Here is a 26,164-nt window from a genome sequence, read left to right on the forward strand (position 1 = left end):
ATCTGTTCTTGAGTTTTATGAAACTCTTCTGTGCTTGTAGACTTTTTTTTTTTTAAACTCAGTTTTATTAATTTAGAGAAGACAACACAGCTCAACTTCCTTCTTACTTGTATTTTCATGGTAACTATGAGCCAGATAATAGGCTAGAATTCCACTCTGCCAGAACCATACAAACACAGAGTGAATATGTAAACTATAAGCTCTTTGCGACAGGAATCAAGAGTCAGGTAACAATGGACAGGTATGAACAGACCAGCAAATGAGTGGAAAGAAAAAAACTTCCATTAGCAGGTTCTTTGGAAGTTTGTGTAAGGTTTTAACACAAACCTCAGGAAAAGAGCTTGTGTTGCCCAACACAATGCCTCCAGAAATAAACCTGTCAAGGGGGAAATGTTACTGGAACAAAATGGTAATAGTTCAGAACTTTATCATTCCCGTTTTGGAAGTGACACCGCCAGGGACTGTTCTCTTGCAGTGGCAAAGCATTGCCTCCTGCCTGAACTCCCTCAGCCATCTAGTTTTGTGGGTAACTCCAGATTATTCTTAGGAACTGTCCCTGACCATATTGTCCCCCAAACTCTGCACTGGGCTGAGCCAAAACCACAGCCATGATCATGCTAAGGCTTGGATGGTACGGAAGACTATCTACTAGTGCTTGGTCCTCTAGATAGATGGAACTGGTGAGAATAGTTATGAGTGAAGTGCAGCACAAGACAAGTAAGGATTTCAGAATCATTTGGCAGAGGTTGTTCCAGACAAGTAATATGAGGAAAACTGCCCTGCACTGTGGTCACACCATCAGTAAGAACAGAGTGCAAAAGCACAGAAGGGCAAAGATGGTGCCCTGCTGTTAACAGAAGCTCACTTGTGCTGTGCAAGCATTCAGCACTTTCCACAGCGTCTTGTGTCATGGCTATATTTACACCGCTCTGGAGGAAGAGAAAACATGACCTTGCACATGGAACCATCAAAAATGTGAAGCATTATTCTGTGGGTTATTTTACATTAAGCAGCAGATTGTTGGACATGATAAATAACTAAAAACAATACAGTACTTCCCAAAGCTGAGGCTCCAGCTTCTGGATTTCTGAAAGAAGCAGAGAAGGGTGGGTGTTGTTGAGGCTGTGGAAAGACAGTGTTTTTGATTCAATATATTACAATCATGTTTTCAACTTTAGTGTAGTAGTGAAACACCATAGTGAAACAGTATGTTAGAGCAGTCTTCGACAGTGATGGCTGGAGGATACCACCCCCTCAGAAATAGCACAATTCAGGATTGTGTTCCATACAAACATGGTGGGCAGAGCACTGGCCAGGATCCACAGTCAGCACAGACACAGCTTCTTGCATTTCTGTCAGGAATGGCATTATTTACCAACACATCTCTGCCCGGAATGACTGACTGCCCACTGACAAGGGCTTAGATACGATATGCCTGGGAAACAACGCTCCAGGGATTTCTGGGCTCAGTTGTATATTGTTTTCTCTTTGGGATTAAGTAAACACCTTTGTCGTCTCTGGGCAGAAACTGTCTTCACTGACTTTTGTGCTCTAAAACGGAGGTGAACTCCTTAGTGTAGTTGCATAACGGGGAACGGAGGAGAACACAAGGTAGGGATTCGAGCCTGTGAGCGTGCAACCAGGTCTTGTCACCCAGCCGTTCTGTCTTAGCTGAGAGCTGCGCAAAGACCAGCCAACGTGGAGACAGAGTTAGTGGAACTACGGGAGGAAACATGTCAGAGGAAAACAGTAGGAAGGGTTTTAATTGGGTGAGGACTTAGAGGAGATTGCATTGAGATTGTTCTACAGTGTAACTGGAAAGGTAACAGAAAGCTGAAGGCTTAAGTGCTGATTACTCAGCAAGAAATCCTTCGCAGGCTCCAGCTGCATGTGCATTTTGGGGACTAGAACATGCAAATGCACTAAATCCAGCTCTGAAAAACTTGTTTTCAAGCCTAAAATTAGCAGGATCATCTTCAACTAATGAACTTTGATCCTTTTTTAATTGTGCATATTCTTTGTCCTCTTTTTTTCCACATTACTCTGCTTCCTGCTCATTTGTTTTGGACTTAGCATTGGCCTTTTCTGTAAACAGAGGCGAAAAAGGCTGGAAGACTTCTCTATTGGTTAATTTTTCTAACAGACATCCACTTCCCTGTTTAGTTGTGTAAGGCACTTAGTGTAAAAGGAGATTACAATATTATTTTAATGCAAGAGACCCACTATCTGGTGGAAAAACTGTATTTCATCACATTTCTTTACAGTGATAAAGCATATATGATACTGAAAGATGTTTCCCCTGTGGCCCATTACTTTGGGATCCCTGGCTTCAACCCTAGCCTTTCAAGGACCTGCTTAGCAGCCTGGACAGGACAATCCCCTTTTCTGCTTCCTGGTTTTCCTACCTATAAATCTGAAAAAAGATGCCTCTGTTAAATGTTTTTGACATCAACTGAAAGGAGCTGGGAGAAGAGAAGGTACGTCTGTGATTATCATTTCAAGCTTGAAGTATTGGTTTAAATACACCAACAGAAGTACCACCCGAGCAGCCGAAGCTCCCCGCGGGACAAGGCACGGCAGCGGCCTGCGGGACGGCCCGTGACCGGCCCCGCGGTGGCGTGAGGGACGGAGCCGCCCGCCCCCGCCCGCGCACCGCCCCCCGCGCTGACTCAGCGCTGCAGGGCCCAACCGTCTCCTACCCCGGGGCCGTTACGCCACCACCGGCTGTCGGCCCCGCGGTGCTGGGGGCGGTGGCGCTGCCCGCCCCCCCGCCCCGGCGGTCGGTAGGCGGGGGCCGGCCCGCCCCCGGGGGCGCTCCGCACAGCCCGCGGTGCCGCTCGCTGCCGCCGTGCCTGGCGGGAGGCGGGTCAGGCGAGGACCACTTCAGTGCCGCCGCTGAGCACCCTCCCCGCCCGCCCTCCCCGTGCGCTGCGGTCCATCCTCCGGGGCGGGTCCTGTGCCTGTCGCCGCTGCGGGCGGCGCGCACAAAGGCGCTGGCGGTGAGCGGAGCCGGGGCGAGGCGGCGGGCGGCGGAGGTGGGTGCCGCGGCTTGTGGCGGGGAGGAGGAGAAGGCGGAGGAGGAAGGGGAGCGCTGCTCCCCGGCGCTGAGCTGGCCGGGGTAGGCTGCGGGAGGCAGCGGGTCCCTCGGGCCTGGGCATCCCGCTGGTCCCGGCGGGGCTCCGCAGCACCTGCTGTTTCCCTGGCGGGGAGTCTGGCTTTGGGGAGGGACAGCGAGCAGCGGAGCTGCTGTGTTCGTCTGGGGTTGGCAGGGCTTTGTGCACGGGGTGATGCTTTCCTGGTTTATCTTCAGAGCGAGGCACCCAGCGCTGGGCAGCTGGGGGGGGGGGTGTCAGTTTGGGGTCCCTGCCCGTGCCGAGGTGTGTGAGCTTGTGCAGTCCGATGGCCCTCTATGCGCTGCTTTGCTTTTTACGTTAGAGGTGATATTTTGCCTCCCTTTGGCTGGCAACTGCTGATGCAAATCGCTGCATTAGTGCCCTGAGATGGAATAATGAAAGCGGTATTTAAGAGGGATTTAATGCCACAGCTGAGCCTGGCTGGCAGTAGTGCAGTTGCTGCATATGAAACTAAACTTAATTTTTGTTTTCTCTTATGTGATTCCCTCACCCTCGAACAGTATTAATTTTTCTACTGATCAGTGTATCTCATCTACCTTCAGGAAGATGAAGAGAATGTATCTTGTGGAGAGAGGGTTGGAGACAAAACTGTTCAGTGTTGTTGTTATCTCTGTCAAAAAGAGGAATTATGTACAGGCCAGTACTAATAACAGGGTCTCAGCACAGATATTGCAGACTAACCAGCAGATAATTTTTCCTTTCATGTGTAAAGTCATCAACCTCAATAGATCTATTGACCTCTGATTTGGTCCACAGTCTGGAGGGCGTTTTGGAGTGGTTTGTTTATTTTATTTTCTGGCTGGCTTTTTCTGTGTCTCTGCTGTCTTAGGAAAACAAATACTGACATATGTTTAGTGTACGTAAATACGGTTTTGCTGTCAGCAAGCCTACCCAGTTAGAAGTCAGGTGGATATGGGCCTGTTACAGTAAAATGAGTCTAATTCCATTAAGAGAACTGGAGAAAAAGTGCGGAGACAGTGAAGGAGATAAGATAGGGAAGACTCAATTATGTTATGATGTTAGGCATAAAGCCATGAAAGTAGCTTCTAATGGTTTTAGATACTTTCTGCTTTTCTGATAGCTGAAATTCACTAATGTGGAATATAGAATACCTGATGATATCTACTTACCTGACTCAGCATGGTTGTTTGCAAGGGAGTTGGGCAAATTTTAGTCTTTAACCCTTTTCCATACCTGAGGATGTGCAGGTGCACACATTTGTTTATGAACACAGATACATACACTCAGCAACTATCAGAAACAGTTGGAATGCAGTAAGAGCTTACTTTAAACTCTGAAAATGCAGAAAATGTAAAGTTGTAGTCTGACAAACAATTTATTTTCCAATTCCACTGAAAGAAAGGATGCCAAGTCACCTGAGGTATCAGCATAGAGGTACTGCTGTGATTCCATGCTGATTTATGTTCCTCCTCTGACATCAGGACAGTAGCACAGGGCAGCACAGTTATTTCAGAAGTTCTCAGTTTCAGGCGTCAGTTTATATTTTTAAATTTGTTGTAAAGTTTGATCCTGTTTATGCAGAGTCAATCCAAAGGGGTGTCAGCCTTTGTGTGTGTTCCCTCCAAGTGTCTCCATGAGGAGGGAAGCCCTGGACAGTTGGGAAGCTGAAACACAGGAAGATGGAGGGAAGTGTGGAAGGTCTCCCAGGAGATCCCAGTGAAAGGAGGAGATGAATCTTGAGAGGTGATTTCAAAATTGCCTGAAATGCCAACAGAGGTGTCTTTGGTACTGCCAACCACTGACTCTTTCTTAGCTTCTCCCTTTTTAGTTGAGGCAAGCACTTGTATGGGTGTGCAGTGAGTCATGTCATCTCATTGATCCAGTTGGTAATTATTTTTGTATGGCTTTAGTGATGTTAGTTTTCAGTGCTGACACAAGGGCAAGATTTGAGAGAACTGGGAATACATGATTGGGAGGCTGGTGTGGGGACCATGGTTGTACACTTGAACTGGCCATGAAATAGTTCTCTTGGACCGCTGTGTGCAAGTCCAATGCCCTGACTGTGGGACTACAGGACAGTCCTCCCTTTGAACCTGAGGATTCGTTACAGGCAGGTCTTCAATTTGAATTTTTTATTTTAGCCGCTCTGAAGAAAATATTCTGTCCTTTACAGAGACTTTGTGAAGTATTGAACCAAGTAATATTTCAGATATTCAAAAGGCAGTGCAATACCAAGTGAATTGTCATCTCGTAGTCAGAGTATGTATCTGTGAGTGAGTGTGAGAGAGTGGGTTCTGGGAGAGACTGGAAGCTCGACAGATAAGTTTGACATTTGATCCATTTGACTCTCTGGCCATTATAAGAGGTCAAAGTTTTTGGCACCTTGGATAAATTGGAATAGGAGTCAAATAGTTCCTAATAGAATTAAGCTGAGGATAATCCCAACCCGAAAATATTTCTGGAGATTTGGCTGTCAGGAATCAAAATGCTCTTACACTGGTATAGAGGCAGCCACATGCTGCATTTTGCTTTCTGATTTGGGATGTACAAGTGAATTGCACCTGTTTGCTGACTGATGAGAGGTATTGTCAAATCACCTGCAGGACTGTGGTCTGTCCCATGCTGCTGTCCCTGTGAGGAGGTCTGGAAAAAATGTGCACATAATCAGGTTTGGACGGAGTTTACCCTCCTGTTTACAGAACAACCAGAATCACGCTGCTCAGCAGAATGCTCTGGAGTTCTCCCTCAAAAACTTGTACAAATCAGGGCCATGGCTGCTTACGGCTCCCTTCCAGCTCATATGTCCAGGTTTCCCTTCCCAGGGTAAAAAATAAATGCCCAAGGGAGAGTGCTTGTCTATGTTTCACTTGGATGAGCTTGGCATGCTGTGGTTGAGAGACAGCCACACTGAGAGACCCTGCTTGAGAGACTCTCTAAGAGGTAAGCCTTAGCAACTTGCTCAAGAGTGTGTGGCAAAGCAGGGACCTAAACTGAGGTCTCCTAAAGTCCTGTGCAGTGCCTTCACTGCTCCTCTAGAGAAAGTAAATCCAGGCTCTGATTTTCCTTTGAGAAATGCACAACTTCTGGCTGGGAATTTACACCAAAAAAGTGGGATGGGAATTCATGGTAGAGACTCTGGGTTGAATTGATGTAGGAGCTAATAAATAGTTAAGAAAAAATATTTAGAAAGTTATTGCTGATTTTCAGTTTCCAACCTGAAATTAGTTAAAATATTAAGGACTTTGAATGTGATGGTCACACAGGATTAGCAGCTTTATAATGTATTGACTGTTTACTAATAAACAGAAGTACCTTCTTAGAAAGTAATAGAATTATACTTATTATAAGCTGTTGTAGTTAAGGAATCATTGCTAGTGTGGTTGTGGTACAGACATGAACGGCTAAGCTTAATTTTGAAGGAGTCCATCTAGGGAATCTTTATCTGAAATATTTCCTTCTCTCTCTTAGGTTTTTATCGTATATCTTTTTTAGAACATAACCTCTGATACTGTTTTGCATGGTAAAGAATATGTCAATAGCAGAATTCCATTAATTGCTGTAGAGGGAGTTGGTGTTCAATACTGTAAACAAAACTGATTGCTTCAGAGTCAAGAAAACAAATGTGTGATACATAGTAAAAGAGTAAGCACTTACCTAGGAGTCTTTGAAATATTGTAGTTTACTTTTTTGTAAATGAGGAATAATTGTCTTGAAGGGGCCACAGCCTGATTCTCAAATATAATCCAGTCTCCCTCAAGCTTTACGTCTTCAAAACATAAGACAAGGGCAGATCAGGGAACCAGATGGATCAGGTTTGTAAAATTGTTGTAGCTCCAGTGTCAGCAGCAGAGCTGCAGTGATTTATTTTAACTGAACACTGGCCCATCAGTTTTTGGCTCCCTTTTACCATTTTGCAAGTTGTATGGAGAAGTTCTTAGGAAAGTTGGTTTGTTCTGTGCTTATGCCTGTCACTTCCATCACAGACAGGGGTCTCATCATAACATCGGGTGTTAGAGGCCTAACTGAAAGATGTATCTGTATGCATTTTCTTTTTGCTAAGCATTTGGTTTGTGTTATGCTTACCATTGCTCTCATGGCCTACAAATTGAGTGCACAGTCAATAACTGTAGAACTCTAGAAAAGGGGCTGGAAGGGACCTAAATGCTACATCTGTGCTAGTGAATGAAATGCTGCCAAAGTCCATTTTTGGCAGCCAGACCAGCTAGCACCATCTGCTCACATCTGTTCTATAAACCTTTAAAAGAAGATGGCTACTTCTAAACTGGCTATGGGGGTTGTCCCCAGTTCATCTTACCAGCTCTGTCCAGGAATCCTTGGGAGTGTGATTTTTGGCCTGTGCCTAAATTGTGCCAGAAGCACATTTTGTAATTGAAATAGATTCAGTATAGATGTAATGGTCGGGTCTGTGATGTGATATGGTTTAGTTTACTGCTTTGGACACAGGCACAGTGACAATTTCTGTTCCAAAGATTACAATTGCCTGTTCCTAAATCAGTCCCAACAGATGTTTGTCCTGCTTTTCAAAATTTTCTGTACTGGAGATTTCATATGTTCCAAGGGAAGTGTGTTTCAGTTTTTAATTACCCTTACAGCATGCCAGCATGCTACCTAAATCATGGTCCTTTTTTTTTTTTTCCAAAAAACTGTACATCTTTAGAGCATGTTGAATGGCACTTGTATCCCTAAGTAATTTTAACACGTGCAAATATCTAACCTGTTAAACTTTGCATTGTGGTGCCTGAAGAGACGCTGAGACTTGCAAAAGGAAAAAAAGGCCTTTAGTTCCTATGACTTTCAGTATTTTATTTTACAAAATATGGTAAAGAAAGGTGAAATGTTGTGGGGAAGACCTGGCTTGTAAAAAACAGGCCACAAAGGGTGCAGTTACTAGCTTTTTCAGTGAAATTAAGACATAGTCTCCTGTACCTGTGTGAAAGAAGTGGATTATGGAGATGACAGTGCATTTGATCTTACCATGGCATCCAACAGAGCGGTACTTTAAAGAATTATCTTTATTAGGTCAGTCTTTGGTAAGGTAATAAATCAGTTCAGTAATAAGGTAACACCTAGCTATTATTTTTCACATTTTTTTCCACAAGACGATCAATTCTGAAAAATGACTGCTGTCTTTAACTCAAAAGATCTGGAAATTTTCTGAGCCTCCTGGCAGGTGACACTAGTTAAATTGACATTAAAAATAATACTAGAAAATACTTTAAATTTCATAATAGATACATAGTGTAGAGGTTGTGGAGTGTCTCCTGCCAAAAAAAACAAGACTCAAGACGTTTGAATATACTGGCAGATGCAGTACAGGCTGTTCTCACTTGCTGTAAGCTTAGATCAAAAGGATTCTGATTGTTCCCAGCAGCAAAAAAATATTCTATGCTATGTCCACTAGCATGGTATGACAGGAGTTTTACTAAATTCAACATAATTGACAGGCAGGCTCTGGGGGTTTAGCTTTGCTGCCGAAGTTGCTGCTGCCTGGTTAGTAAGTGAAAGACTTCCAGGAGTGGCCAGAGTAAAGAAATGGTCCAAAACCACACGCAGTCTCTCTGGGGTTTGAGGAATGCTGGTTTCCGGGAGTACTGACATAGTATGGACTGACTTTAGGTTCAGAGTATAAAATTAAAAACCTGACTCCAAACTATCTCAGCTTTGGCTGGCGTGTATAAAAGTTAGGTTAAAGGGTCTACATCCATCAGAGTCCAGTTTCTGAACTCTCCCCTGTTTTAATTACAGCATCTTTTGTTCCCTATGTTCGAAATATAAACCCATTTTTGTCTGATTTCGTGAGGAAGTGGGGTTTATATGATTAGTTTGCCAGTCTGTCTTTTCATTCCACAGTGATATTGTTGCACAGGCCAGGTTCAGCCCAGCTTGAGAGGACTGTCCATCAACAGCTGACAGTTTGAATGTGACACTCCAAGGGATAAGAGATTTTCACTGCATGTAAGCAAGCTGGTTTGTGCCAGTTGGCCTCAGAGCTTGAGGATGGTGTCTAACTTTTTTAATTCACAAGTATAAAAATAATCTCTGTTTCCTAAGACAGGGCAGACAATGCAGCTAAGATTTGTTGTGAACAAGAATAGTTGCAAAATTTAGAGGTTTAGAGGTTTAGGAGACTGGCTGGTGCAACTTGTGAAGAGGATGTGTGAGTCCTCATATTTGGATTATTTGCCTGTAAGTCTCCCAAACAGTGTGGTGTATGTACTATCCCAGTAACTCCTTCCCCACCAAGGAAGTTGTGGCTATTTTGCACCTAGAAATTTTGTTGCTTCAGCAGACCAAGCATTAACTAGGGTGAACTACACCATGTAATTTTGAGTCTAATTGTAGCCATCTTTAAATTCAATCCTAACTCAGTAAGAAATGCGTTTCTTACTGTGCTTTAGGTTAGAAAAATCCCTAGTAGAAATGGAAACATTTTCCAAAGCAGAGGAATAATTTTAAAAGTTTGCTTACATCTGTCACCCTGGGGGCTCACTTCTGAACTTACATCTGTGCCTGTGTGGTACCAGCTCTTTTAAGGAGTTCAGGTTATGATCACCAAGATATGTAGGAGGCTAAGAGCTTATGACTTAAAAGGAGAGGCTGGTAGAACTCCTTTTGTTCCGTCTTCAGGATATTCAGTTACCTGTTGAGGGTTATAGAGGAAATGGAACTGGAATCTTAGGGGTACGCAGTGATGGGACAAGAGGCAACAGGCACAAGTTGCAACAAGGGAAATTCAGATTAAATAGAAGAAATATTTCACTGTGAGGAGAGGCAAACATAGGAACATGAGTGGAGGGAGGGTGAGAAGTCTTCATCCTTTAAGAACTTAACGACACCAAGGTCATGGGCAGCCTGGTCCAAGTTGTCCCTCCTTTGGGCAGAATTTGGGACCAGGTGACCTCTAGAGGACTGTTCCAGCCTGTTGGTCTGTGACTCAGCACAAGGTGTGGCATGAGTTTCAAGTGCAGTTCCCTATGGAAGTTTACCACTAGATTTGCATTCAAGAAGGCATGTTCTTAACATATAATAGAAGTGATATACCAGTTGAATGCTGGAGAACTGAATAGAATTGCTCTTTCTGCCATGAAGTTTCTGTTTGTTGACTTTTCAGTAGGTGGCATTTCCTAGATGCCTTAATTGAGGGCTGTGCAGAAATGCTTCTCCAAACAGTGTTCTTTCATTAGTTAACATCTTGTATACTAAATACTTCAAAAAAGTCTGTTTGCTTTCCAGAGTTAGTGACTAGTTTTAATCTTTATCCTTGTGTGATTCCCAGTTGTCAGATGGGGAGGGCATCATCGCTTTTCAGAGGCAATGTGGTGATGACTAACATAAAGACCAAAAGAACATAAATAATTCTTCCTTCAGAGCATGATCTATGTCCTGATGTTCATGTATTGCAATAGAAACAGAGAAGAAAGCAAAGCTTCAGTCCATCCTGTGTGGATGGACTTTTGGGGAAAAATACCACAGGTGCTCATTAATTAACTAGAACAGGTATGCATGCATTAACCAGCCTTAATTATAGCGTTTCCTAGCTTTCTGATTTTTTTTTTTTTTACTGAAATGCTTTTACTGTATTCTTTTAATAGTTTATTGTTTCTAAACATAAATCAGTTAGGAATTGGAGCTATTTCTACAGCATCACACTTGCATCTCTTTGTTTATGGAAGAGCACAGCTGAAGGAGTCTCTTGTAGCAGCTGATGTGCTGTGTGTAGCAGCTCAGTGCTGTGACTGTCTCTCGGGCTCTGAGCTCAGTTCTGTTCTCATCACCATCAATGGGAATTTCACCCTTGCCTTCCCTCCAAGTGTATGTCTTAAGTATGCATGCTGTCCTGTTTAGGGGACTGAGTGTGTTAATGAAGCGCAAACAGAATGTGCATTAACAGTGTAGATGTGGGAAGCTAAATGTTAAATACTAAATTATTCCAGGAGCATGGGAAATAAAGCCAACCACTTCAACCATCAACACAGGCCTGATTTTTAGTAAAGCTGCTGATACTAAAAGGCAATTTTAAAACAAGAATGGTAAAGTTGTGTTAGGAAGCACTCTAAAGTTCAGATGCTTTGAAGCGAAGGTTGCTTGTCAAACCTTAATGCGTATCTATTGTGCATATGCATTATAATATTTTAATGGGATAAATCCATGGAAAGTGCAAAAATAATCTTTGACTTGAGTGTAGTGGAAAATTAGTTCAGCTTAAAACCGTTCACTTGCCATGCACTTAAAAGCCTGTAGAAATACATGAGAAAGGTGTATTTAGTGTTGGGGGCACAATAAATGATCGGAGGAGATGTTATTTTGGAAGTAATGCTTTTCAGAGATAATTGGAGATACTTAAGAGCTGCAGAATCTAAAAGTGACAGTGGTTTTGAATGCGAGTGATTTTGTGAACTTTTGAAAGTTGGTACAATTCTCTGACTTACAAGGTCTCTTTTGGTTTTGTCCTTTAATAGCTCTCTACAAACACATGTCAGCTGTAAACAAGTTAGGTGTGGACTTCTGATTCTACATGAAGTTTTTTATTTGTCTAACAGGAGAATACCCCACTGCTGGAATCTCTGGCTTTCAAATGTCTCGAAAATATAAAGCAGGGTTCAGAATCTTATTTGTTCCATCTTTTGCGTTTCAGGTCCAAACCATGAATTACGTTGGACAGTTAGCAGGGCAAGTATTTGTGACTGTGAAGGAGCTCTACAAGGGACTGAACCCAGCCACACTGTCTGGATGTATAGATATAATTGTAGTACGTCAGCCAGATGGAAATCTTCAGTGTTCCCCTTTCCATGTACGCTTTGGGAAAATGGGAGTCCTACGTTCTAGGGAGAAAGTGGTAAGAAAATTGAGAATTTTTATATGTTCTGTGAGGGGGATTCTAATAGTGTGAAAGTTACTGAGTGTTCTATGATGTGCTAGTCAAGACTTTCTTAAGACACTCTTTGCAAGGTGCCCAAATTGAGGCTAGATTCAGTTAAAGTGATCATTGCTTATTCTTCCGTTTCAAAGCATAATTTCTAAGACATTGACTATAAAAAGAAACCAAGAAGAACCATGAAATTGGCAATATTTATTTTCAATAAGCAAAGTTTTGAGTGTGCTGATCTAGGATTATAATATTTAATTAGTAACTGTGTATTAAGACCTTTTTGTTTAACATGTTCATTGATAGTTATAAAAAGGGAGTTAATAATGAAGTAATATGTTCAGATGACAGAATGTTGAGGCTAGTTGAAGATAGAAAAAGCAGTGAGGACGTTTAGATAAGTGTAACCAAGCTGAGTGACCCGGCAATATGATATCAGATGCAAAGTTGCCAGTAAGTAATGCATGATGGATTGTTATAGTAAATAATTTGTAGCTACACACAGTCTAATTCTAGCGTAGTTATAATTGTTCAGCAGAAAGATCCTGGTATTGCTGCGGACTGTGTTAAATTATTACATGAATCAGGAAAGAATACCAGTATTTATGATGGGCAGAAGTTAATAATGTTACTGTGCCAATAGTATACTGTGTCCTGCAATATAAAATGAATGTAGACTTGTCCAAACGTCCAAAAAAACCCACCAGTGAGAACACAGTTGGTGACAAGAAAAGTTACAGGTGAAGAGAGAGATCCTTCTGACAAAAAATGGAAATAGTTGAGGCTGTATAGTGGTTAGATAAATGTCTAGAAGAAATAGACAATTTTTTCACATTTGTGCTTCTCATACTGTAAAGAGAAGTCTGTTTAGTGCAACTGAAAGACAGTATAGTAAGAATTTGCATATTGAAGTACTTATTGCACAAGGCAAAATTAGGCTATGAATTAAAAGAGCAAAAAGATTTGTGTGGTGAGTGAAGCGTTCAGAATTACATTTAAAAAGATTCAGGACTTTATATAATTACTATAAACCTTTCTGAGTAGAGGACCAAGACAGTAATGAGCTGAATGAGTTAGAAAAGCACGCTGACAATTGATGGCCTTCTGAAGGGGTGGGGAGAAAAACGGACAAGTTCAGTATTTTATATTTATTATAAGGTTTCCTACACTTCCCTGAGAAACATTTGTCCAGTGACAGTGGTAGGAGATCTGAACAGGAGCTGTGTACCTAAAATAACTTTATTTTCATTTAAAAATATATTTATTTTCTTCCAGGTTGACATAGAAATTAATGGAGAGGCTGTAGATTTGCACATGAAACTAGGAGACAATGGAGAGGCCTTTTTTGTGCAGGAGATGGATAATGATCAGGTGAGAGTCAAAACTAATTTTAATTTGTTAAAAATTCAATGCCTGCTTTTCAGAGTCAGTTTTGAGTTAACAAATTTTGTTGAAAAACATCACCTCTACCCATTTGATAGTTTTGAAAGTTTCAGGACAATTTTCTGCTAAGGAAATTTAATATAATACTATGGAGTTACTTTGTTTTTTGGGTCACCAAAACTGAAAAAATCTAAAGGTAGTAATCACATAACTAAAAAATAAATTAGAAGTTATGTGCATGCCAGTGTGTGAACAGAAGTAACATGTACAGAGTTCACATGCTCCAAAGATGTGTACAAGAGAGGTTAATTTGTCCATGGACCTGTTTTTTTTTGTAGAAGTCTTTACTCTGAACACCACAGGTAAAAGTGTTCATGCTTTGTAAACATTGGTGCACACAGTAATTCTGGTATTTACCAAAGACATGATCTTGCAACTACTATTTATGTGGAATTCTGTTAAATGAGAATGCCTGCTTTTGAGCTGTGTGATTAAATATTAGTCTATGTAAGTTATGGGCACACTAGTTTTGAATAGTCCTCACATAATGTAACATAAGAAGAGTTTTATACAGGTACTTCTCTTCAGATATCTCCCATAATTTTTGTCACTGTCCAGAGTGTGATGAGTTTTAAAATTCTTATGTAGGACAAGGGGTAGTGACTTTAAAGAGGGTAGATTTAGATTAGAAATTCTTCCCCATGAGGGTGGTGAGGCACTAGATCAGGCTGCCCAGAGAAGCTGTGGATGCCTCATCCCTTGACGAGTTCAAGGCTGGATGGGGCTTTGAGCAACCTGGTCTAGCGGAAGGTGTCCCTGCCCATGGCAGGGGTTGGAACTTGATGATCTTTAAGGTCCCTTCCAACTCAAACCATTCTAGCACTTGGCAGTGTTAGGTTAATGTTTGGACTTGATGATCCTAAGGGTCTTTTCCAACCAAAATGATTCTATGGTTCTCTATTGAGGATGATACTACTCTCTTCAGGCGAGAGCTGTGTGCACATGCAGTATTAATCTCTGTATCTTTATATTTAAGTCTTCTCTGTGGTAACAGTTATTTGGTGGGTAAAAATTGCTAGAATTACTTCCATGGGTGTCTAGAGATGTACATATATGATGGAATAAGAGGAAGTTTGTGTGACCTAGTTATATACTGGTGACCTACCTGATTACTATCTGTCATCTGAGTTGTGAAGGAAAATTGGATTTTACAAAATGCTCAGGTTATAAACTAGGATTTTGTTTCTGCTCTGTATCTAGCATCTAGTGGATAGAGACTCGTGACATAACCTAGCCCATAACAGATGCTCAGAGAATCCTTTTTATTAAGAGTATTGTTCCTGGCTTGTCTAAGGAGATGGAGCAATGGAACAATTCTCCTATGCTACAGGATCATAGCGAGCACCCAGACGTCCAATCTTTGTTATTTTTCTGGGGAATAAATGACTTAGATTTTGGCAATTGTGCAGAGATTTTAGAACCACATTTACAACTGGCAGAGGGACTAATATGTTATGTGGTTTGCATGTTTTCTTTCTCAGGAGGTAATTCCTTTTCATCTCTCCACATCTCCTATTCTGTCTGAGGGAACTGCTTTAATGGAAGCTCAGCTGAAGAGGAACTCCATAGACAGAATAAGAAACCTGGACACTGGTGCACCCTCACAAGTGCCACCTCAAGCCCATGGATCTCAGCCTTCTACTGAAACATCTTCAGGCTGTAGCTCTGTGAAAAAAAGGAGGAAAAAGAGGAGGAAGTCTACCCATAAATTAGATAGCTTAAAAAGAGAAGACAATGGAGACACGTCAGAAGATGAGGACATGTTTCTTATAGAGATTAGCTCAGAGGAAGAAAAAGAACCACTGGACAATTCAAGGTATCACAGTGGAACTGAGATACATAATTAAAACCTAATGCTGGGTTAATGTTCCATTACATACCTTCTAACAGTATTTTCTGTTTAAGTCAGTATCTATGGTTTATGAACGTGTTTTTTTTTAAGAAAAACCTTTAGGCTAGAAAGCTATTAAGAATGTTACTAACAAAAATAATGAAAATGACATTGAAAACGTAAGAACAATTCTCCATCACACTGTGATCTGGAAGGTGTGAACTGGGTAGCATTTCTCTATCTCTTTTTAGTTCAAGTTATACTAATTCTTCTCTACAGTAGGGATTTTTTGTTATCTGGAGTATATGACAGTTCAGTAATCAAGGATGGTTTTTAAATATCACATATTTTCCTGTACCTAGAGTCCCTGTTCCAGATGTCTGTGTTGATGAAGTGTCTAATATAAAGGCTCCTGCAGCTTCTACATTTTCTCAGTCTACATCTTATCCCCATTCAGATGGAGAATGGTCACCTATTCAAAGGTACTTTTTCTGATAGTACAGTTCTAAATTACCTTCCTTTAATTTCTTATGTGCCACTGATATATGAAGTCTTACTAAAAATTTTGGTATCAAACATGGTCACTGTCACTACGAGATGAATGCTTTCTATATTTGAGATCAGGTAGTGTACAAAAATTTCAGGTTCACTTTTTCCTTGATTCAACAAATGCTTGCATACAAAGGCAGGTCCACAAATTCTGAAGAGTATATATATCTGTTAATGTCACTGCATATAAATACTGTAGAGAGGATGAACATTTTGTGAAATCTGACTCTGCCTGATGCACACACCTTGTAAGGTCTTCAGTGAATGCAGGTATATAAATCTGTAGTACTTTGGGTGTAATCCTTTTAAGAACTATCAAGGTTGGAACTGGTGTTTAAAAGAAGTTTTCTTAGTGAATAAGAATATGAGCTTCTTGTGTCTCTTTGAAAGCTAATCTGTTGAATTGCAGAGGTAGATGGACCTGAAATATTGATTGTGTGACAACAACACATACAGGACTTTGCTTACTTTTTCCTGTATGTGTATTTGTGTGCGTGTATATATCTTTGACAGAGCAGATTAGTTTGGACATCCACTCTTGTGTCTGTGGAACACTGTCAAAAAGGGACAGTTTTTTTCTTGATGTGCATCGTGTTATCAATCCCATGAAGTCTGTGTGTGTCTGTGTGCATGTGCTGCACATCTTCTGTGTGAACTATGGAAGTGAGGCAATATTCACAAGACTATATCTCAATAGACTGTGCTGTAGATGAGGGACAGCGGAAGGGAGAGCAGGGAGATGATTTCAGAGCAAGGGCTTAATTTGAATTGCGTTCTGGAAGTAACTTTTTCCACTGACTGCATAGCTTAATGTGATTAGCTTCACCAGTCTGGTGACAGCGTGTGTCAGTACCCTGCCCATTCAGTAGCTTTTTGAACTGTATGTTCTGTTTGTTTCTTGATTGCAGTATTCCAGAGTTTGAAAACTCTAGCTGTAAATTCAGCATTCATGTAGCTAACACACAAAGAGCTTACGTTAATCATCACTTGTGAATAATGGCACCCTGTTTTGGTTTTTTTTTTTTTCTACCAACATGCTGTGTGCTGTCCAGTAAACCTATAGATTGCACAGGGCAATCCTCTCTTCTCAGTGTTCCAGCAGACGGAGGCCTATCTAACTCTTGTCCTCAACAGTCTTCTCACTTTTCTCCTCCAGACAGGTAGAACAGTTGTCCTCCCTCTTTCTGGAATGCTCTTTAATCCTTCTAACACGTTAATGCACTTCTAACATGTTAATAGCATGTGGACTTTGCTGAACTTATAACTGCACTTACTGCTGACCAGGACACTTTGAAAGAAAGTAACAATGAGAGCCACTTCTCGTGTTTACTTTTTTGTGGACATCCACTGGAGGTAAATTGCCTTGGTGAATCATCCCTTGAATGAGGGTGGCTAATATAAAATCAGGCCCATGAAAACCTGGGTTAAAACTGAATTCTATTAAGGTGATAACAATAAAGGGAGAACTTAGCTAATGAAAAGTTACATTCCTCTGAAGACTGACATTTCCATGTGGCTCTTTACAGTCAGTATACATTTTAATGACATATTTATCCAGTGGTTTTCCGGAGTTGTTTGCTTGTGCGAAAGTAAAAACAAAGCAAAGGCCTCAGGGACTGAGTGATAAATAAGGAGTGCAGAGCTTGCAGTGGAAGGAGCTCAATACCAAAGGAGAACTTATTTTGTTCCCTGGTTTAGGGGAGGGGAAAATTTTCAGTATGTTGGTTTACAGTGGGGGAGCATCTTATAGAGTAAAGGTGATGCAATAGATAAGGCATCTTGTGTAAAGTTTAGGAGACTTAAGCCTTTGCTGTAGTGTAGGATTCCTCTGACTGTATTTTCTACAGAGCTAAAAGTGGATACAGACACTTTTTATGATATTTTAAATTTGAGATGTCTGGAGATTCTGCAGCCAGGCACTTTCTCTCCATTAAGTCACTGGAGAGAAGTTGCAGCAACTCAGTTTGAAGTGGGTGTCTGAATATGACCTCTGTAATTCCCCACTGATGCTGGGGAAGCTTTGAATAACAAATCAGGCTAAATTGCTCATTGCTTATCTCAACAGATGCCATACTAGGTGCTTCAGGCTGTATCAAAATTGATAATCTCGAGGTTTTCTCAGCTTCTAGATCAGATCTGCTCTCTTTAACCTGACCATGTTGCAGCACCAAGTTAAGGTGAGATCCTGGAACATTCAAGTGTTTCTCATGGTAAGGAAGGACAGACAGACAGGTTGGGATGGAACAGTGATGTGTTCTGGGTGGCTCACAGAATCACAGGATGGTTGGGGTTGAAAGTGACCTCTGGAGATCATCTAGTCCAACCCAGAGCAGATTGCACAGTATTGCGTCCAGGCAGGTTTGAATGTCTCCAGAGAAGGAGACTCCACAACCTCTCTGGGCAGCCTGTTCCAGTACTCTGTCACCCTCAAGAAGTTTCTCCTCATATTCAGATGGAACCTCCTGTGTTTCAGTCTGTGCCTGTTGCTGCTCATCCTATCATTGGGCACCACTGAAAGGAGTCTGGTCCCATCCTCTTGACACCCACCCTTGAGATATTTATGAAGATTGATGAGATCCCCTCTCAGCCTTCTCTTCTCCAGGCTGAACATACCCAGCTCTCTCAGTCTTTCCCCATAAGAAAGGTGCTCCAGACCCCTAATCATCTTTGTAGCCCTCTACTACCAGGTCATCCGGCTGGGTAAGTGAACCTGGGCTGAACATACACCAAAGCCTAGACCAGAGATTTTTCTAAGTAAATGGGTATTTTCAAGGTTAAAATATGTATAATTGACAGATTATTTTGTGCAGTGACACCACTTCCTTAAATCCAGATGTTTTGGTCTTAAAGCAGCTGTAGAAGCATTATTGCCTGCTGAGATTTTTCTAAAGTGTCCAGATTCCTGATTTTCAAGGTTTCAGTGGGTCTTAGATGCAGGGAAAATACTGCAAATCCTACAAACTTGTCAGTGGGTGATGCAGAAGGTGCTGAAAATGTCACCAGGCATTTCCTCAATCCTTAGAGCTTGAAAGTAGTTTTAAAATCCCATTTATTAATTTCTTCATCTGTCAATTGGTAGGTTATATCCTAAGGACTAATAACAGTTTGAAATTCTTAGGGCCAAAAAAGATCTTCCACAGTATTGCTTATATATTTTATAGTTTAGTTGGATAACATAATTATATGTAGCTAAAAAGTCAGTGTGTTTGTCCATATTCAAAGTATACCTAACTACAACATAAGTGAAAACAAGGAATAATGTAGATAATTAGGTTGCTGTTTTTTCAGATGTGAAATTCACAGATTTTTTGAAAGCTGCTTTGTGTTAGTGTGAAGTAATTATTTGTCTGTGACCAGTGAATTCCCTATCAGCTAGCTCTGCAGAACTGCAGTATATTGAAAGAGTAAAACTGGTTTGGATGTTCAGTTTATCAAGAAGAAGGTAAAGAATACTAAACCTACGAAGCCTTTTGTTTTTGAGAGTGAAGGTAACTCAGTTTGGACATTTGATTTAGCAATGTTTTAGATTCTCTTGTTGCTTTTAGTTTTTAAATCAGGATTGCGTGAGTATAGCAAAGACATGCTGTAGCTCCGACAAAAAATAATGGGCTTTGTTTGGGGATTCTGGGTGAAATTCTATGACTTGCGTTATGCGGAAAGGCAGAGTAGATAATCAGAATTTTACCTTTTCTCATTGGAATCGGTGAATTGTTATTTGTTAATGGCTGACTTGACATCAGATTATTGACTTCACCACATTAAAAATACACTACAAACTGATAATTTACTAATTAAGTATTAAAAATTTTATATTGAGTAGTCAGCAAAGCAAACAGTTAAATATTTTTTCACTGGAAGGGCTCACATTCTTTGTATGGTTCTTCTCCTGGTTTTGCTATAAACATGCATCCAAGGGTAGAACTGAACAAGTTAGTAGAAGGAACTAATCAACTGGATTCCTTAGACTAGTTTATTACTTACTCTGGATAAAGTGTCTTGTTGATGTGAGTAATTTCTGCTCTTCACATCCATTATAACAATACTAACATCTATTCATCTGCTGCTGCTTGTGCCATCCCTGTTCTTTTTTCCACACAGAAACCCAAAAATCCTCCCGAAATGCTCAGGGCCAGTCTCTTCCAGCTTCTCAAATACTACTTCTGTAATGCACATTTAAAAACAGATGAGACCTCAGAATGCCGGTCTAAGAGGATCCTGAGCTGTTTAAACTGTTCTTCTGTGCTTGCACGCTTTCAGTTGGCTGATAATTATTTAGATTTTCAATGTTTTGCATTGGTGGATATCAGTTTGGAAAGTGTGTAGTGCATTGTGGTTACTTTTGTTTCTGTAACATTTTTGTAGTAAGTAGTGTTTCTGTTTGTTTGTGTTTTCTTCAGCCCCTCAGATTCACGCCCTCCTACTCCCCAGAGTGACTCAGAATTAGTCAGTAAGCCTGCGGACAGAAGTGGACTGAAGAATAATCCCCACATGCACTGGGCCTGGGGAGAACTACCTCAGGCTGCAAAGGTATCCAGCATAATTTGTTTAATTCCTGCTAGCATCTATGGTGCTTTAATGGGGTGAATGTGCTGCCCAAGAGGGAATGGATTCTATTTTTACATAGAATTGCAATATTTATGTAAGAGAATTGCATCTTTCTCCTTAGGAGGTACAGGAAAGGACCTTGTGCTATGGATGTTCTCAACATCGATGATATGCAGTAGAAAATTAGGATGTATCTGAGACCTAGTCTTGTAAAAGTTAGAAGCTTAAATAACATAGAAAATCAAACCCATTGCCCTTTGGTAAATAATTGAAATTCAGAAATGGTCTTGGAGGGAAATTAGGTGCTTGGTGTTTGCAGTGTGATTCACAAAAATTGAAATGTGTTACTTGAGTACATAAGCATCCAGAAACACCTGCAGTTCTGTGTCTCTGCATGCCAAGACGTGCTGTTCCCTTGGCTGAGTGACTGGCTTGGTGCCTGTCTCGTGTTAGATGGCAGGATCTGCAGTGTGCCAGCGGCATTGTCACCCATGCTGCACAGGAGCACATGGCGGGGCAGTCAGGTGCTGGCTGTCTCCTTGTGGTAGCTCTGGACTTGGAGCATTCCTACGGGAAAGGGGAGATTTGGGGCTTACACATACCTCAGGGTCTGAGAAATAAAGATGGAGTTCCTGTGGCGTACTGCAACTATTGGGGCAGGAATGGTGCAGGGTCTGGTCCCTTCTGCTTAAGACTGACTTAAGGGCTGTGATGGCATCAGGAGCAGTATAAAGAAACAAAGCCCTGGCTTTGCAGGCCAGGGAAGTGGTATCCTCCTCAGAAAGAAGATGACTTTTTCATTCTGGTGGTGACACCAGAATCATAATGGGACTAATATCATTTATCTTCAATTCACTGTTGGTAGCTAGTGAAAAAGCAGAGATGGGAATCCAGAATTCTTAATTCCTTCAGAAAAGCTCTGGCCTCTTTTTTACTAGGCCAAACATGAACTGTCATATCACCTCTGCCTTATTCTCCTCATCATGTATATTACAAGAAAATTGGGAGCTATCTTCTGTACATAGAGACCTGATTTAAGTGTGCAGACCCAGGCAGGAGTTTCAAATTGGCATTTCCAGTTTAGAGTTCAGGGTTCCCTCTTAGTAGATTTAGGTGTTTCATTTTTATCCCAGTCACACAGCCTTGTCTGTATTGCAAATCTTATTCCTAGAGGCTTTTCCCTCTGCAGTCCCTTTCTATGTCCCAGCCAAGCTATTTGGCAATGATCTGGCCATATCTGAACTGGGAGTTACACTTTGGATGCTGTTGATCTTCATGTAGGAATTTGCTGTGACAAGAAGGTCACAGCAGGTATACAGCTGCTGCTGTAGGAGCTCAGCTCCCTTCTGTGAGAACACTTCCTGAGCAATGTTCAGAGAAGATATAGAATTGTTCCCATAAAGTGATATGAAATCTAAATCTGGGGTATAAATGAATGACTTTATGCCCCTGTGCTGGTCCCTGAGAGCATCCTGATTGTTTAAGGACTCCAGTCTGTGTTTCCTTCTCATGTTTGTCAGGGTTACCTTGTGATGAAAAGCTGGGATTTGCCAGGAAGAGGGCAGGGTTGGAGTTGTGACGTGCTCCCAGGTAGCTGAGTGGGAAATGAGGGCTGTAGAGCACTTTGCAGAACAAAGCTTTCCTGGCCCCAAGATGCAGATGAGTTTTGTGTGAGAGAGTGCACAGCAGAGAGGTCTTTTGTATGCTGTAGTCTCTACCTGAGTTAGTTGTGGCTTTCTACTGTAGTTGTGTACCTTGAGAATCTGATCTCTCTGGAGTGTAAGAGCTTTCCTTAATAGCAATCTGTTTGGTTTTTTTTTTTCCCTCACAGGCCAGTTCTGTGCTCAAAGCAAAGGAACCCAGTGTGGTGGATGTAAATCCTTCGGAAAGCACTCACTTTCGGGTTATCCAAAGTTCTCCCGTAGAGGAGTTTAACACTGTGTCTTCTCTACCTGCCATTGGAGAAGCAGGTGCAACAACTGGGGATGACAGTGAGCCCTTACCGGCTGAGACAAATAAGCCAGAGATAGAGTCTCCAGGAGCAGCTGTACCATCACTGCCTGCCAGTGAAGAAATAAAACAAGTTACAGCTTGCTCAGCCCAATCAGCTGGCAAGACAGATTCCCCTTCCAGAAAGAAAGGTAAAGCTGTTGATTCTGCACTTTCATATGTATGATTTTGTCTTTAAATTTCATGGTGATAAAGCACCTCATTGTCATATAAATTAATCTGTGTCCTGAAGGCGCTTTCAGATCTGAAAAGAAATAAGCTTTGGAAAGAAACTTCAAAACCTGAGCTGTGCAGCAGGCTGTTCACAGGAGCCATGTAGTAAGAGATAAGATTCTTCTTGGTCTGAGGTTTTTGTCAGCTCTCTGTATATGAGCAAGACTGCAAAACTTACTCCAAATTTATCCATATTCGACAGATTCAGAGATTTCACTTTTTGGTACAAGCACGCTGTAGGTCTGCTGCTTTACATGCTCTGACTATTTTCAGAGGTGTTATGTGTCGCTGGTAATTGTGGAACCTCTCTGTGATAATACAAAGTAGTAGTATGTCTTTTGCACAAACAACAGATTTACCATAAAATAAGGTGTTTTGTTTCACATGAGCAATTTCAGTTCCCTGTGGGACACATGCTATCTTGAAATTGTGAAATATAATTCCATCTGCTTTTCTACTTCTTAATTTCTGGGCTCTGTACCCATAGTGCTATATAATAAGTGTCACAATATTCACATGAAATTTATTTGCTTACAAATGTTATGTTTTAGAGCTTTGATTTTTCTATAATTACATAAGCCTTAAATAAGCCCAGTTTGTGTGGCTGCTTTTTAGTCAATAAATGCACAAGTTTTGTAGCCACATCCCCATGCCTTCCACTGTCTTTGAAGACAAAAATGACAGTGTTACTCTGCTTACTATTCATTCTTTGCATAACTTTTTTCTGATTGCTTTTCTGATGTTTGATGTTGCAAATCGGGTCAGTGAGAAGTTGTGGGTTTTAGAATAAATTCCAATTAGGCCTTGGCCTTACAGTGGTTACTTGTCTAGATGAACCAGCAATGGCAGGGCAGCGATGGCTCTGTGTGTTGGTACAACCCAGGAGGGTTTTTTGTCCCCTGCAATGGTGCATGTGCACACGCAACACATCAGGATGTACGTGCTAAACAGTTAGTTGTCTCCATAACAAGCTGGTTACAGTCTGTTAGTAACTATAGTATAGTCTGTTGTGTTATTACCCTTTTGCAAGAGGGCACTGAGGATTAGTTCTTGGAGATTAAATGCCCTGATTGCCTTACTGCGATAACAGGCCTACACAATGACACAGAAAGTTTTCCTTTTGCTGTTTTCCTGCAGTGACCACGGACTTCTAAATCCCAGTGGTTTTGTCTGGGATAAGGAGGCTTGAACAAACCTCAGAACTAGCTCCCTATTGTCCCATGTTGTGTATTCAAAGTCTGAACAATGTATATGAGCAACTCGTTTTGAAATTTTTGGCAGTACCATTTTATAGAAAAGTTCACACACTGTTACAATTTGTTTGGTTTCTCAATCTTGAAATAAATAGTTAAACAGGAATAATAGTTCTGGCATGTTACTCAGGAAAAGTTCATTAATAGGCTTATTTGTGCTATCCCTTACAGATAAACGAAGCCGTCATCTTGGTGCTGATGGTGTCTATTTAGATGACCTCCCTGACATGGAACCAGAAGTTGCTGCACTTTATTTCCCCAAGAAGTATAAATCCTTTTCTTATATTTTTACTATTTAAAGAGCTCTTGTCACCTTCCAGATTTAGATCAGACTCTTAATTGCCAACCAAATAAGACTACTTTTTCAGAGTACAAGCAGAGATGAAGGCAGAAGGAAAATAAAACTCTGTGGAGGGAAATATTAGAGCTTTTAGAAGGCTCCGCATTTGGGCCTGAGAAATGTACTTGAAGCTGATTGTTCTATTTGGGTCAATTAAGCATCATATATTGATTGTGGATTGTTATGTAATGTACACTGATGTTTGCAAGTATTACTCACATGCCCTGGGAGAGCAGTTGGCCTTGGGATATATTTATCCGTATGTCCTTGCCTGTTACCGTGAAGAACATGTCTTACTGTTAACAGCATTAGCACAAAATAATTGCTATAATGTTTTTCTACTGTGGGTGATGACCTATAAATATGAATGTTATAATAATTTTTGGATGACACACGACAGATTTATTTATGAAAATATTTTACCCTGAACATATAATTTCCAGCTTGTTCCGATCTACATTAGAGCCTTTTATCCGCTTTCCACATCAGACTCTAGTCACTTGACTAAAGTCATTGAGCAACAACTAAAGTAGCTTGCATATTTTATTTTTCTTTCTTTCTTGCTTAAACTTAGTTGTTGTAATATTAGCATTTCAGTAAAACAGAGAAGGATCAGTAATATTGAGAAAAAAGTTGGATTGATAATTCCTTTTTCAAATGCATTCGTATAAATCTAGAATGGAAAGCAGAGTTTGGGCCCACACTCTGTAATAATTATTTCATTTATACACAGATTTTTAAGTGGGTATAATTAATTTTTGTTTCTTAAAATTTTAATCCTAATGGTTTATATATTCAGTATTTTGTTTATATGTACATGACAAATAAATACACATACACATCCTTTGTTTTGGCTTTAGCTATCAGTTTATATAATTAATATAAAATAATAAACTAATATGTTTATTCTTGTTCCAGCATGGGAATAGTTCTACTAGTATAAACTCTGCTTATAGTAGCATTATTTTGTGTACTAAGGTCGTATAGTTTATTGTCTTATTTGTCCTGTCTCTTGTAAGTAAGTGTGGGTATCATTATACATGCCTAGTTTAGGCAAGTAAGCAGAAGCAATCTAATGTTTGAGGGTACATGAGGTCTCTGCTGCTTTGTTTAAATTTTATGGCAAAACCAAGCAATTATTTTTTTCCTAAATGTGTGCCAGAAGGAAATGGTGTTTATTGAAGGGAGAGAAATTGGGAATGAATACATAAGGACTGAATTACGGATTTTTCTTTTCCAGTGGGGATACTGCCCAAAGCAAGAACGCGAACGACATGGGGCCGCGGTCCGCCAGTCAGTCTCCGCAGTCTGTCGGGAGCTCAGGTGTTGACAGTGGAGTTGAAAGCACCTCGGATGGAATTCGAGATTTGCCCTCCATTGCCATTTCTCTCTGTGGAGGCCTTACTGACAACAAAGAGATAACCAAAGGTACAGGAATCCCTTCAGAACTCCAGGCTTGCGCTGTCAGCCAAGTTTTAGCATCCTAGACCGAGGAAGCAGTGCCCTCCTGTGGCTGTACTCAAGAATGTGTTGAGAAGATAAATACTGTCCCTGAAATAAGTTTCCTAGAATTTTCATGCTTGAAATAGTGGGCTTACGTAGGTCTTGTGATTTTTAACACGTCTCAGTAATCCAATATATACTAAATTTTTTCAAAGTGTATTATTGGTATTTTTATTTCCTGACAGTACTAAATTTTATATCACACTTGGTACAGTGTATAGCTAGGAAATTCCCAGCTGCTGGTGTCAGAAATGAAAAACGTAGTTTGTAAATGGAGACAATGGGAGGAGGAGTTGGAAACTGTAACCTGAGTTCCTGCTCTACATCTGGGTTCTTGTGTGACTCTCAGATAAGTTATTTAGAATGCTCTGTGCTTTCAATTTCCAGCTGCATAAAGTGAAGATAAATGCGTTAAGACTTGCAGTTGCTGCAGTTTTGAAAATCATATGAGCCTGATGCTACACTGATTGCTGTTCAGAAACCAGTTATTAAAAC

At 40.9% G+C, this 26,164-nt stretch overlaps 1 protein-coding gene across 8 annotated transcripts in view; it reads left to right on the plus strand.

Moving 5' to 3' along the window:
* Positions 1 to 26,164, plus strand: part of LPIN1 (lipin 1) — an 85,439-nt gene that overhangs the window by 34,896 nt on the left and 24,379 nt on the right. For 5 of the 8 annotated variants that reach the window (XM_082047533.1, XM_082047529.1, XM_082047530.1 and 2 more), the window contains 9 exons: positions 11,752 to 11,952; positions 13,258 to 13,353; positions 14,907 to 15,241; positions 15,619 to 15,738; positions 16,858 to 16,965; positions 20,203 to 20,332; positions 22,182 to 22,491; positions 23,998 to 24,091; positions 25,407 to 25,594. In XM_082047533.1, coding sequence (XP_081903659.1) covers positions 11,761 to 11,952; positions 13,258 to 13,353; positions 14,907 to 15,241; positions 15,619 to 15,738; positions 16,858 to 16,965; positions 20,203 to 20,332; positions 22,182 to 22,491; positions 23,998 to 24,091; positions 25,407 to 25,594 — 1,573 coding nt within the window. In that variant the 5' untranslated portion in view covers positions 11,752 to 11,760. Of the gene's footprint in view, positions 1 to 2,826; positions 3,036 to 11,751; positions 11,953 to 13,257; positions 13,354 to 14,906; positions 15,242 to 15,618; positions 15,739 to 16,857; positions 16,966 to 20,202; positions 20,333 to 22,181; positions 22,492 to 23,997; positions 24,092 to 25,406; positions 25,595 to 26,164 lie in introns of those variants that run through there. The other 3 variants (XM_082047534.1, XM_082047532.1, XM_082047531.1) reach the window with 3 other exon arrangements.

The sequence above is a fragment of the Streptopelia decaocto genome, assembly GCF_964273445.1.
Source record: "Streptopelia decaocto genome assembly, chromosome: 3".
Taxonomy (NCBI): domain Eukaryota; kingdom Metazoa; phylum Chordata; class Aves; order Columbiformes; family Columbidae; genus Streptopelia; species Streptopelia decaocto.